Consider the following 14238-nt stretch of genomic DNA (forward strand, 5'->3'; position numbering starts at 1 on the left):
GGATGCCACGATTAATATGACTAGAGAATCTATTCCCAATTCTCAGTATATACACACTTCCTTGGTACTGGGTAGGATGCCATACCTTCAGCTGCACAGCATATAAAGAGAAACATCCACTACAGGAGAAGTCTTGCAAGAAGTCTTTCACAAGACAATGAAAGAACTCACTGTACAAAGACGACCACATCTACGCTGAGAGCCCTCAGATTGGCTGGGAGCAACTAGAAGTATTCCTCCAAAATGGTCCAGCTGATGTTTTTACTCCAAAACAAAAAATAAAAGGAAGCCACAGGTTCCAAACTAGCTCAGTATCATAAGAGATGCAGGTGGGGTAGAAACAGTGAGGGTTTACACAGCTTTACAAGAAAGTAGTGTGCTTGTCCCCCTTACGATGGACAGCCAACTAAGTACTGCAAAAGGACATTTCTCTTTACCGCTCACCTGGTCTTCATAAAAAGGACCAGATAGTTTGGACTTACTCCCAAGGAGAAGGTCCAAAATTTACAGAGGCACAGGCTATAGTGCACATTGGTCCCTTGACACTACTCTCAAAACCAGACACTACAACAGTAGAGATGGGGCAGCCCAAGAAGCAAATGCACTGTATACCTACCCAACATGACCTGCAAACACTAGGTTCTCATGGGCAGGAACTGCCTTTCTGCCTTCCATAAAAAAGGAAGGACTGTCTTGTCAGCGGAATTCCTCTCAACTGCTGCCTGCGCACAGAAGTAGCATAGCTCTCCTTCAGTGCAAAACCAGAGAAGTTGGGCATGCAGTTCATGTTCTTCCCTTTGTTCTAATGTCTAGGGGGATAGAATAGCTCAGTGGTTTGAGCATTGGTCTGCTAAACCCAGGGTTGCAAGTTCAATCCTTGAGGGGGCCATTTGGGATCTGGGGCAAAAATTGGGGATTGGTCCTGCTTTGAGCAAGGGATTGGACTAAATGACCACCTGAGCTCCCTTCCAACCCTGGTATTCTATGATTCTAACTAGATTGCTTGGTGCTGCCTGTGCGAGAAGGGCGTGCACCTCTGAAGCTCTCAGGAATCAAGAGATAGTTTTAGATGTTACCTGAATTGAGAGTGAAATCTCTCTACTTCTCTCCTCCTGGCCTTGAGAACAGAGGGTTTGGAAACATGTAGTTGGTCAATCTCCTCCAAGCAACAGTTTGGAGCTTCCTAAGGAGATGGACACACTGACCACACTTAACAAGTAGGCAACATCTGCCAGCTGCACACAACTAGGAAAGCCAATGAAGGGATGGACTGATATAAAATGCAAGACTAAGAATTCTGAATACCTGAATTAGGTTTGTTTTTGTTTGTTTTTTAAGTGTAACACAGATGGAAGTTGAAACTTATATATTCAAGCTTTGTTTAAATTTCTGTAACTAAAGAATACCTGAAGCTGGTCCTAAATGGTTGAGTTCCAGTTAAGTGTCTCTTGCACCTCTTTCCTGATTAAGTGTTGTGAAACACCTCAGTTTGGTGTAGTACATGTTCTTATTTTACAGGGCACAGAGGATAGGTGACTTGGCTCTGGCAGACCTGCTAGACCTTAACCAAATTAGACAATTTCCCTGACCCCCACTCTCATGTTTTAACCACTGTCAGACTACAATGTGACTATTTGTATTATAGAGGGGCAATTAATCAAAAGGAAAGCTGTATTCCAGCCATTTGCTATGCTTCTTTAAAAAAAATTTCCATCACAATTCACTGCAGCTGTTGGGAGAAGGAAGAGACAGGAGAACCCACATCATGTGTGCTCCACATTACAGGCATTGTACATGAACTGAACACCATCTCCCCTGAGGAATATAATACTGGACATGTGAAAACACTCACGCACTCTTTATCCAGATTCCCAAAAGTCAATTGCATGCCACTAAAAGGACAGAATCCAGCCCTTTTTCACGTTTTGCATTATAATAAATCCTCTATAGCTGTCCATCTGATTATGCATATATAAGGTGGCCTGGATGAAGGTATAAGTAATTCAGGGAGCACTGTGGTCTTCAATTTTGGGCACTCCTCAGATTAAGGTGGAAGGAAACCAAGCTCTTGGAAGATGTGGCAGACAAGGCTATGCCTACTCTAGCAAACTCTTGTCATTGTCATTTAAGGAGTTTAAGGTATGACACCATACGCTTGGAGTTGCACCATCCCCAAAAGAGACCTCTTTTCAGCTGAGATTTTCCCCTGCTTCCTCCATCACTACTCACAACGAATATGGAGCACTGCACAGCTTGGTCTCTACCTTTTAACCTGTTTTGCTGCAGCCTGATAACTTATCGGTAACTTGGGCACTGCATACAAAATGGAAAGCTTCTTACATGCCATGGATAAACTATGGCTTACTCAGACATTGTTCAGAAATCAACTATACAGACAGAGAACTAAAGAATTAGAATAGTTTAAATGAGTTTTCTTAAATAGGTTATTAAAAATAGAAATTGGTTTTTTTTATTAATTCGCTTTGGGGAATGAGGACTTTTTGGTTGTCCTTTATATTTTCGAAGTATACAACTTGGGTTTTTATGGAAACAGAAAAATAGCTGGTTGATAACATGTTTCCGGAAGTGCTCAATGTGCTAAGTGCAGTACAAAGGAAGGCACAGTACCTGACACAACAGGCTTGCAATCTTAAAAAAAAAAAAAAAATTGCTGGGGCAATGAAATCATGGACACAGACAACCATAATTCTAAGGTGGCAACATTTGAACATATAAGTGATAACCCAAACAGCACCATTCACTAGGATCTACATGATATCCCCTACACCAACATTCCAGTTTAAGAAAGGTGCCACAGCTATGCTTTTAAAATTCTCTAAGCATCTATTTTAATTGAAAAAATCTTGTTCTCATTCAATATAGTACCCTAGCCTAGGATGATGATCTCACCTCTGTTCAGCCACAGTTCAGTATAAAATAAGTGTAGGGTGAAAAAGCTGCCTTCTGTGCCTGACATTTGCAACTGTCAAGATATTTTTAAGTAATACAACCATTAAATTAAGGTTCTACTTACCAGTTTGATCGCTACATATTCATTGGTATAGAGATTTTTGCCTGTGGAAAAAAAGAAAGACTTTCAGTATCACATATATGACAGATAATATTCCTAGCCTAAGGAGTCATGCATGATAAAGTCTCATTGTGCACTGTAAGTGCAAAGAGCAATTTAGACAATACAATGAACAGACCGAACATAGGTATAATTATTAATAATCCACAATAAGTATTATAGCTCACCAGGCTAGAATAGAAACAGCTTGCACTAATTCAGGGTGGACAAAAATTGATTTAAAAACATTAAAGTTGATTTTTACTTAAATCGGATTTATTTAAATTAAAGGCTTTTTAGAAAATAAACCAATTTAGAATAGATTATGACAAACTACGTTAAGGCCTAAACATACTATCATCTATAACAAATATTAACCAGTACACATCCACTGCCATTTTAAATAGAGTCAAGCCACTCAACTGGTAGAAGTCACTGACAAAGCACATCAAACCAGAGTTTGTTGAAGTGTTAAACCAGCTTTTGAAAGTAGTAGCCTCTTCTGCAAGTGCAGAGAAAATATTTTCTTGATTTCAGTTTATTCAACTAGTTTAGTTCAATAACTACTTAATTCAAAGTTAAGAAACCAATGGGTGTTGAAAAGGAAAAAAATCTTGTCTTCCAATCTAAGAATCAAGTAGATGTGAGAGGATGAGATATACTAATTCTAAAGGTTTCAGAGTAGCAGCCGTGTTAGTCTGTATCCGCAAAAAAAGGGAGTATTAGCGGCACCTTAGAGACTAACCAATTTATTTATTTCCATCCAAACAGAGCTGGACACAAATTACTAGATTTATTTTTTTTACTTGTAATTAAGAAATGCTCATAGTTTTCTAAAATAATAAAACATAACAATTAGGAATCTGAATAAATGTCAGTTAAGCTAACTAATTGCTTAAATACATTTGTATAGACAGTGTTCTCCTGATTAACAAAGAGCAGCACAAAATTTAGTGTAAAGGCTCTATTTTGGTTACATTTACTCTGTACCGCAGTGCAGATTATGGGGATACAAATAGCAAAGAATTGCACTTTAACTGCCCCGTGTGGACGTTGCTGACGCAAATTAAAAGGCACCTACTCTGTGTTAACATGGAGAATTACATTAACATGAACGAGGGACCTTTTAGTTTGCGCCAGCAGTGTCCACACGGGGCAGTCTGAGTGCAACTTTTTGGAGTGCTCTGCAATTCACAGCCCCGTAGTCTGCACGGTGCCGCAGCGCGCACAAGCCTCAAATTGAAAATCAACATGTTTTAACAGTTACCAATTAATGAAAATCAACCTCTCTTTAGAAAGATAACTAGCGTACAAATACTAAACACAATTCAAGTCAATTATTTAAATAGATTTAAATCAGCAAGCAGAAAACCTCGTTATTAAAGTTGGTGATTTAAATAAATCCACCCTGCACGAATTAGCAAGGTACCAAAGTTTTGCAGTTCACTATATACACTGACTGATTTATTACCTGTGCAGCGTTCATGTTCAAAACATATATTGAGTGATGTTCCCTGGGCATTTTATGCTTTTTTATTTGTACCACACCCAAAAGATATGCAAGGCACCTTTCTATAGTTTGTTACAAATGCATTCGCATCACAAGAAACCAAGAGAAGCTACTAAATCTTACTGCTTTCAGAATTAAGTCTCCTCTAGGAGCATGAATCAGGCTAGAAATTATACGCAGTCGCTTTACTGGTTTTCAATGCTGAGGCCTATGATGGAGGTACACCTACCTAATAACGTGACAGGAATACTGCTTTTACTTCTACTGCACTGCATTGGCACAGCACTTGCAGAGACGTATTTTCTGTACTTTAACAACACAAAGACTATCCTTAGAATCTGGAAAGATCAATAGAACTCTGATGGCTGCAAAATGGAAATACTATTGAACTGCCCCAAAGCTGAACTATTATTCACTTGCAGGTAATGAAGGAAAATAGGGCATGTACTACGGCATAGGAGGTAAAAATCAGTGTTCTCAGGATCTCAGAACATGGGGAGTATATCAGTTTTTTTCCATCATAGATCTCACAGTAAAATTGTTCTCATTTTACAGATGGGGAAACTGAGGCACTGGGTGGTGAAGTAACTTGTCCAAGGTCACCCAACAGGCTAGTGACTGAGCCAGAAATAGAGCCCAGATCTCAGTCAAAGTCTAGTGTTGTATGCCCTAGGCCACACTGCCTCCCGTCTGCCAAGTTTTCAAAAGGTGCCATGAAGTCATTTTTAATTAAGAATCAATGGGAATCTTGTTTTACTACATCAATCTAGGAATTCAGGGACTAAATATTGAAAGTGTGAATTTCAGCACACAATAGCAAGCAGGAACCTACATTGTAAATGAAGCAGAGGCAGAAGACCTCATGAGACTGAGCTAGTTTGCAGTATTAGCTTCTCTTGGGTCTGCTAAGCATTCACTTCAGTTTCTACAGTAAATGAGGTATTCAAGGCCAAGATAAGACAACAGAGCTAAGACGTCAAACTTGTCTCCAATTAGCGACATGCTTGGAGCCAACTAAAAGTTGTGCATAGTGGGCCATCCAAATGTGCTATCATATCTGGAGGATTGCCAGCTACCCACCCTCCATTTGTCTAGCCACGACAACAATTCTATAACTAACTTTAAAATGCAGCAGTCCAGCTGCCTAAGCTGACAGGGATGAAAGGTGCTAAATGTACTACTAAGCTAAAGGTGCTGCCTCTCAGGGCTTCCACCTGGGATGCCTAACTGACAGATGCCACACTGAGTAATGTTCATTGGTCAAAAACATTTTCCAGAAGCTGGATTTTACTACAAAGATGCATAGAGCTGTAAGTCTCAATCCGTTAAAAAGCCATATTGTTTAGTGCTACAGGAATCACAAGGTCCCAGAGCCTGGGCTCCAGCCTGAGCCTGAATATGTACATTGCAATTTTATAGCCCCTCAAGCGCAAGTCAGCTGATACAGACCAACTGTGGGTGTTTTATTGCCATGTAGACATACACAAAGAGAAACCTCATGAAATATGGCGTATTGCAGGTCAGTCATGAGCACTCCCAGTTCACTCATGCATCTGGCTGAAGTGATGGCGACTAAAAAGAAAACCTTCATGCACAGATATGACATGGAACATGTGGCCATCAGTTCCAAGGGTAGTCCAGTACATACTGAGAGTATCAGGTTGAAGTCCTATTGCAGTGCGAGTTTCAACACTGGTATAAAGGCCCTAACAAGACCTTTTGGGAATCGAATTGTGGTAGGGTGAGTAAAGATAGAGGCTTCTGTTGGAGGAGGCAGACCCTGCAGCAAGCTGATAGAAAGTCCTGAGGTCCTGGAGATAGTCTAAAATAGCAAGGATACTTGTTGATTCTGGGGATAACTGATTTTGTTGCATCCAAATAAATAAATGTCTCACTTTAGCTAGGCAGCATTTTCTAGAGGAGACTTTTCTGCTGTAATGGAGAATAGTTTGAATGGCTTCTAATCATGAAAGCTCTAGGTCTGGCACCCCTCTGAATCCCAGGCCACAAGATGAAGAAGGTCTAGGCGACGTTCTTTTCTGACCCAGAAGAGGTCGGATAATGACGGGAGGATGGGTTGACATTCAGAGGAGATCCAGAAACGGGAATTGTCTGGGCCAGTTGGGTGCGACAAAAATGTTACAAATTTCATCCCCGTTGTGACAAACTTTTCACAGAACCTGAGGTAGCAGGGGGTAGAAGTGCCTCAGGTGGTCTGTCCAGGATAACAGAAAGGCATCGCCCTTGGAGTCCTGGACCTAGTGCTGCTTTAGAGCAGTATTAGTTGAATTTCTTGTTCATCTGAAAGATGAACAGGTCCCAAGATGGTGTTCCCCACTGTCATTCAGGACGGAACTGCATATCTCCCACTCATGGTCTGTGGAGAGGTGCCTGCTGAAACTGCCACAGAATTCTGTGTAGCTCGTAGTTATGGCGCTGAGAGTGTGATGTGGTTGCTGATGCACCAGTTCCATGACTTGACTGCCTCTATACAGAGAGGATGCGATTTTGCTCCACCCTGGTTTCATGTAAAATATGGTTGTCACATAGTCTGACATTATGGATATGATGAAACCGTATAAGCGCTGCACTCTAGGTGAACTGCCCTCCAGAAAACTGATATGCATTCTGGCCTCCCAGGGAGACCATGTGTTTGTGCTGAGTGATTGTCCAGGATGGGAAGCCCACATACAAGAGATGCGTCTGAGATAATGGTCATATCGGCTGAGGGTGGAAGGAAAGGGACTCTCGTGCACACATACACCACAGCAGGGAAGCTGTGACCTTGAGAAGGACTATCACCTTGGTATTCATGTTGTATCTGTCTGATGAGACGGGACCCAGGCCTGCGTGCAACGGAGATGAAGCCTGGTTCTGCTCAATATCTTCATCAATGATTTAGATAACGGCAAATTTATAAAGTTTGCGGACGATACCAAGCTGGGAGGGCTTGCAAGTACTTTGGAGGATAGGATTAAAGTTCAAAATGATCTAGACAAAATGGAGAAGTGGTCTGAAAAAAATAGGATGAAATTCATTAAGGACAAATGCAAAGTACTCCACTTAGGAAGGAGCAATCAGTTGCACACATACAAAATGGGAAATGAATGCCTAGAAACGAGTACTGCAGAAACGGATCTGGGGGACTTAGTGGATCACAAGCTAAATATGAGTCAACAGTGTAACACTGTTGCAAAAACAGCAAACGTCATTCTGGGATGTATTAGCAGGAGTGTTGTAAGCAAGATGCAAGAAGTAATTCTTCCACTCTACTCTGCACTGATGAGGCCTCAGCTGGAGTATTGTGTCCAGTTCTGGGTGCCACATTTCAGGAAAGATGTGGACAAACTGGAGAAAGTCCTGAGAAGAGCAATACAAATGATTAAAGGTCTAGAAAACATGACCTATGAGAGAAGATTAAAAAAATGGGTTTGTTTAGTCTGGAAAAGAGAAGATTGAGACGGTCATAACAGTTTTCAAGGACATGAAAAGGTTTTTACAAGGAGGAGGGAGAAAAATTATTCTCCTTAACCTCTGAGAATAGAAGAAGCAGCAATGGGCTTAAATTGTAGCAAGGGTGGTTTAGATTGGACATTAGGAAAAACTTTTTCCACTGTCAGGTTGGTTTAGAACTGGAATAAACAGTCCAGGAACATTGTGGAATCTCCATCATTGGAGGTTTTAAAGAGCAGGTAAGACAAACACCTGTAAGGAATGGTTTAGATAATACTGAGACCTGCCATGAGTGCAGGGCCTGGACTAGATGACCTCTCGATGTCCCTTCCAGTCCTATGATTCTATTAATGGCATTACGTAGGCACAAGTAGTCATGCAGCCTTAATAAGGAAAGACAGACCCGGACTATATGGTCCATGGTCAGATGGTAAGCTGTTTTATGTTCATGGCCTGGAATCTGTTCATACGAAAGTAGGCCTTCACTGATGTTGAGTCCAGGGTTGCTCCTATAAAATCTATGGTTTTTATGGGAGTCGCATGGGACTTTACATTGTTTACACAGACATCCAATGATTCCAGGAGACAAATCAAGAATAGTGTCACCAACTGGACCTCCTTTTTGGATCTGCCCATCAGCAGCCAGTCGTCCACATATGGACAGACTGTGTGGCCGTTTTGTCTCATCAGGGCGACCACCGAGGAGACCTTTGTGAAGACACACAATACAACATGGTTTTTAAAGGTTTAGTAGGTTCAAACCATTATAATAGTCCATTTATGGTGTAACATGCAACAAAGCACTGGTATACTTACATTTCAGTCATCTTCCACACATTTCAAAGCTTTGTAGTATGCAACTGAAGCAGACATTGGAGCTATTACATCTACTAAATAGCGTACTTAGATTTTCAGAAAACTTTTGACAAGGACCCTCACCAAAGGCTTTTAAGCAAAGTAAGCTGTCATGGGATAAGAGGGAAGGTTCTCTCATGGATTGGTAACTCGTTAAAAGATAGGAAACAAAGAGTAGGAATACATGGTCAGTTTTCAAAATGGAAAGAGGTAAATAGCGGTATTCCTCAAGGGTCTGTACTAGGTCTAGTACTATTCAATATATACATACCTGATCTGGAAAAAGGGGTAAACAGTGAGGTGGCAAAATCTGCAGATGATACAAAATTACTCAAGATAGTTAAGTCTAAAGCAGACTGTGAAGAGCTACAAAGGGATCTCACAAAACTGGTTGTCTGGGCAACAAAATAGCAGATGAAACTCAATGTTGATAAATGCAAAGTGATGCACATTGGAAAACAATCCCAACAATACATACAAAATGACAGGGATCTAAATTAGTTGTTCCCACGCGAGAAAGAGATCTCAGAGTCACTGTGGATAGTTTTCTGAAAACATCTGCTTAATGTACAATGGCAGACAAAAAAGCTAACAGAATGTTAGGAACTATTAGGAAAGGACTAGATAATAAGTCAGTAAATATTATAATGCCACTATATAAATCCCTGGTACACCCACATCTTGAATATTGTGTGCATTCTGATCACCCCATCTCAAAAAAGATATATTGGAATTGGAAAAGTTTCAGAAAAGGACAACAAAAAATTATTAGAAGTGTAGAACAGCTTCCGTATGAGGAAAGATTAAGAAGACTGGGAATTTTCAGCTTGGAAAAGAGACAACTAAGTGGGGATATGACAGAGGTCTAAAAAAAATCATGACTTGTGTGGAGAAAGTAAATAAGCAAGTGTTATTTACTCCTTTTCATAACACACGAACTAGGGGTCACCAAATGAAATTAATAGGCAGCAGGTTTAAAACAAACAATAGGAAGTATTGCTTCACACAACACACAGTCAACCTGTGGAACTCTTTGCCAGAGGATGTTGAAGGTCAACACTATAACAGGGTTCAAAAAAAGAACTAGATAAGTTCTTGAAGGATGAGTCTGTGATGGGTTTGGTCACAGAGATTCCCTTGGGACTGTCGCGTGATGTGCTGAAATTACCTCTGAGCCTGTTTTCCCTCCCAGCTTGGGACTCCAGAAACCTGCCTTGTTGAGCCAGACATGCTTGCCTTCTGCAACACAGACCCAGGATCTGGGCCACGCCCTCAAAGCTGCAGACTTTAATTGAGCAGGTTACCTGTCTCCAACACCCAGCTCCCAATGGGATCCAAACCCCAAATAAATCCATTTTACTCTGTATAATGCTTATACAGGGTAAATTCATTAATTGTTTGCCTTCTATATCACTATATTCTATATCACAGCTGTTTGCTCCCCCAGGTATTAATCACTTACTCTGGGTTTATTAATAAACAAAAGTGATTTTATTAAATATAAAAAGAGGATTTAAGTGGTTTCAAGTAATAACAGACAGAACAAAGTAAGTCACCAAGCAAAATAAAGCAAAAACACCCAAGTCTAAGCCTAATACATTAAGAAACTGATTACAGGTAACATCTCACCGTCACCAATAAGCTTCTTTCACAGACTAGACTCCTTCCTAGTCTGGGCCCAATCCTTTCCCGTGATACAGTCCTTATTAGTTTCAGCAGACATCTCAGGTGGTAAGCAGGGGTTTTCTCATGACTGGCAGCCCCTTTTGTCCTGCTCCACCCCCTTTTATAGCTTTGGCACAAGGCGGAAATCTTGTCTGTGCTTGTCCCCACCCCTGCCTCATCAATGGAAAAGTACAAGGATTAAGATGGATTCCAGTATCATGTGATATGGTCGCATGTCCCTGTAAGACCCCTAGTCTCCATTTTTCCTGGGTTGGCCCACACGTAGACAGGAAGGCTTGCAGGTAAATAAACCATTTATAACCAATTGTCCTAGTCAATGGGAGCCATCAAGATTCTAAGCCACCATTAGTGGCCCACACTTTGCATAATTACGGTAGGATCTCAGAGTTATACTTCATATTTTTAGCTTCAGATACAAGAATGATACACGCATACAAATAGGAGGAATATATTCAGTAGTTTATAACCTGTTACAACACGTTACAAGAGATCTTTTGCATAAAGCATATTCCAGTTATATCATATTCACACTCATAAGCATATTTCCATAAAATATATGGAGTGCAACGTCACAGGGTCCATCAATGACTATTAGCCAGGATGAACAGGGATGGTGTCCCTGGCCTCTGTTTGCCAGAAGCTGGGAATGGGCAACAGAGAATCACTTGATGATTACCTGTTCTGTTCATTCCCTCTGGGGCACCTGGCATTGGCCACTGTCGGAAGACAGGATACTGGGCTAGATGGACCTTTCGCCATATTGGGTGAGACCATTCTTGTATTCTATTCATGGTGAATAAGAACACAAAGAAACAAGCTAGGCAATGGGTAGAATAGCAAACACACCCCATGCACAAAAAAGCTTGAGAAAAGGGTACAAAGTAGTAAAAAGCCACCCCTCACAACACCCAGGAAACAGAGGTGCAGAGCAGAAATTAAGAGAAAGCACCATCTCACTTCCAGCAAAGAGAGTTTTCAGATCTGACTTCTACCAGGCAGGAGGTTTATATAAAAGTTTGAAGCTCTACAGCAATATCCTGGAACAGCATCCCTAGAGGAACTCAGCACCCTGCCTTCCTGAGCATCTGGAAGTTAATGTGTAACATTAATAAATAATAAAGGATAATGAAGTTTTAGCTTCTGATACTGCAAACACTTATCCGCATGCTTAACATTTCAATGGGTCGACCCAGTGTGCTTAGTCAATGGATCATGTGAGTAAAATTACATAACTGTTCAAGTGTTCATAGGATCAGTGCCTTCATTTTCAATATTTGGTTTATGCCTATAGCAGTTTTGTAAAATTAATATACTTTATTCATAGTGGCATTTAAAAAAACAGATGTATACATTTTTAGTCAGATGGATTTTAAAGTTGCAGCGGCACAGATTTTCACATTAGTTTTTACAAATCCTCGATCCAATTTAAAACAATGATTATTTTTAAAAGAGTGAATTAAATAGTCTTTATTTAAATTGCTCCATTTTCATTTTCTCAGGGCTGGCAGAATAGCACTATTTCTTGTATTTGCAGTTGGTACAAGGGCAGGAGACGCTAAAAATTAAGGAGAGAGACAAGTTTTCCTCTAAAGACTGACTGAATTGCTACCTAAATCAGATCGTTTCAGGATGCAATTGAAGAGCTTGACAGGAAGGAACTGTTAGAATAAAGCCATTAGGCAAATCAGAGAGACTTGGACTGAAAGCACCAGACTGAAAAATACAATTAGGATAATAGTTGTAGATTAATTGATTTCTTTACTTTTTGCGAAGTAGTAAGTTTTAATATTTAATAAAAATTAGTTATTGATGTCCACAGTCTGAACCCTACAACGACTGTACAAATAAATTGTGTGCCTAAGTGGCAAGTAAACAGCAACAACCGCAGCTCAGAATTTAAAAAGTTTGAGACACAGATTTAGACTGGGTAAAGACAGTGTTTTTACATGTTTGGATAGTACCTGAAACCGTGGGCCCTAACGTGAGTGGACCCTCTGGGGTTACAGCAATATAAATACTGAACACCAGTAGAGCTATTTGAGGTCAGGGTGTAGGACTAACTTCTTCTTCTTCCTTCTCATTGTCTTAGAAATTATATCTGAAAATTCTGAAGTCTCTATAAACTCCAACTGGAATGGGAAGGAAAAGCTCAAGAGTTATAGTGGGTAATCCCACTTGTAAAACGTCATGAATTCCAGAGTTGTTTTGAAATGATGCACGATTAAGGTATAGCTCAAGTCTTTTCAAAGATGTGCAGAGAGTACACGTGGATGCCCTACAATTCTCATGGAGAGAAAGTAATCTGAGTCAAATTTTTCATTGCAGATCTGTAAAACTGTAACAGTCAGTCAGACAGATACTTAAATATTGTATTGGAATATAACATAAAAATGGCCATACTGGGTCAGACTAGTGGTCCATCTAGCCTTTAACCTGTCTTAGAATCATAGAATATCAGGGTTGGAAGGGAGCTCAGGAGGTCATCTAGTCCAACCCACTGCTCAAAGCAGGACCAATCCCCAATTTTTGCCCCAGATCCTTAAATGGCCCCCTCAAGGATTGAACTCACAACCCTGGGTTTAGCAGGCCAATGCTCAAACCACTGAGCTATCCCTCCCCTTGCTGCCTTCTAACACCAGCCAGTGTCAGATGCTTCAGATTGAGTGAAGAGAACAGGAAAACTACTGAGTGATCCATCCCATCATCTAGTCCCCGATTCTGGCAGTCAGAGGTTTAGGGACACCCAGAGCATGGGGTTGCATTCCTGACCATATTGGCTAATAGTCATTGATGGAATTATCTGCCATGAATTGATCGAATTCTTATTTGAACCCGGTTATACTTTTGGCCTTCACAACATCTCCTTGAGTGGTAGCAGCTAATTTTGACCCCATCATTTTTTATGTATAGTTAGCTGTATGTTTTCCAATGTGCAATACTTTGAATTTCATCTGCCATTTTGTTGCCCAGTCACCCAGTTTTTTCAGAACCCTTTGTAACTCTTTGCAGTCAGCTTTGATCTTACTACCTTGAGTAATTTTGTGTTGTCTGCAAATTTTGCCAAAGGTCCCAATACAGATCCTGTGAGACCCCGATACTTACCTTTCTCCACTGTGAAAACTGGCTGTTTATTCCTACTCTTTGTTTCCTAGTTTTTAAACAGTTGTTGATCCATAAGAGGACCGTCCCTTCTATCCCATGACGACTTACTTTGCTTAAGAGTCTTTGATGAGGGACCTTGTCCAAGGCTTTCGGAAAATCCAAGTACACTATGTCCACTGGATCACCTTTCTACACAAGCTTGTTGATCCCCACAAAGGTAATAGATCAACGATGCAGGATTTCCCTTAACAAAAGCTGTGTTGACTCTTCCAACCGATTGTGTTTATCTATGTGTCTGATAATTCTATTCTTTACTATAGTTTTAACCAATTTGCCTGGCACTGAAGTTAGGGTTATTGGCCTGTAATTGCTAGGGTCACCTCTGGAGCCTTTTCTAAAAAATCTGTGTTACATTAGCTATCCTCCAGTCATCTAATAGAAAGCGATATTAGAAAGCATCTGATTTAAGCGATAGGTTAAAAACCAGAGTTAGTAGTTCTGCAATTTCATGTTGAGTTACTTCAGAACTCTTGGGTGAATACCAGCTGGTCCTGGTGACATA

General features: G+C 40.5%; 1 protein-coding gene across 9 annotated transcripts in view; it reads right to left on the reverse strand.

The window, feature by feature from the left end:
• The window catches only part of CSNK1G1 (casein kinase 1 gamma 1), a 267816-nt gene that overhangs the window by 146022 nt on the left and 107556 nt on the right, over positions 1–14238 (reverse strand). For all 9 annotated transcript variants that reach the window (XR_007358830.2, XR_012670195.1, XM_048866988.2 and 6 more), the window contains one exon: positions 3035–3075. Coding sequence is in view for 6 of the 9 variants with exons in the window: in XM_048866988.2 (XP_048722945.1) it covers positions 3035–3075 (41 nt within the window). In the remaining 3 variants the exon portion in view is untranslated. The remainder of the gene's footprint in view (positions 1–3034; positions 3076–14238) is intronic.

The sequence above is a fragment of the Caretta caretta genome, chromosome 10 (assembly GCF_965140235.1).
Source record: "Caretta caretta isolate rCarCar2 chromosome 10, rCarCar1.hap1, whole genome shotgun sequence".
NCBI lineage: Eukaryota > Metazoa > Chordata > Testudines > Cheloniidae > Caretta > Caretta caretta.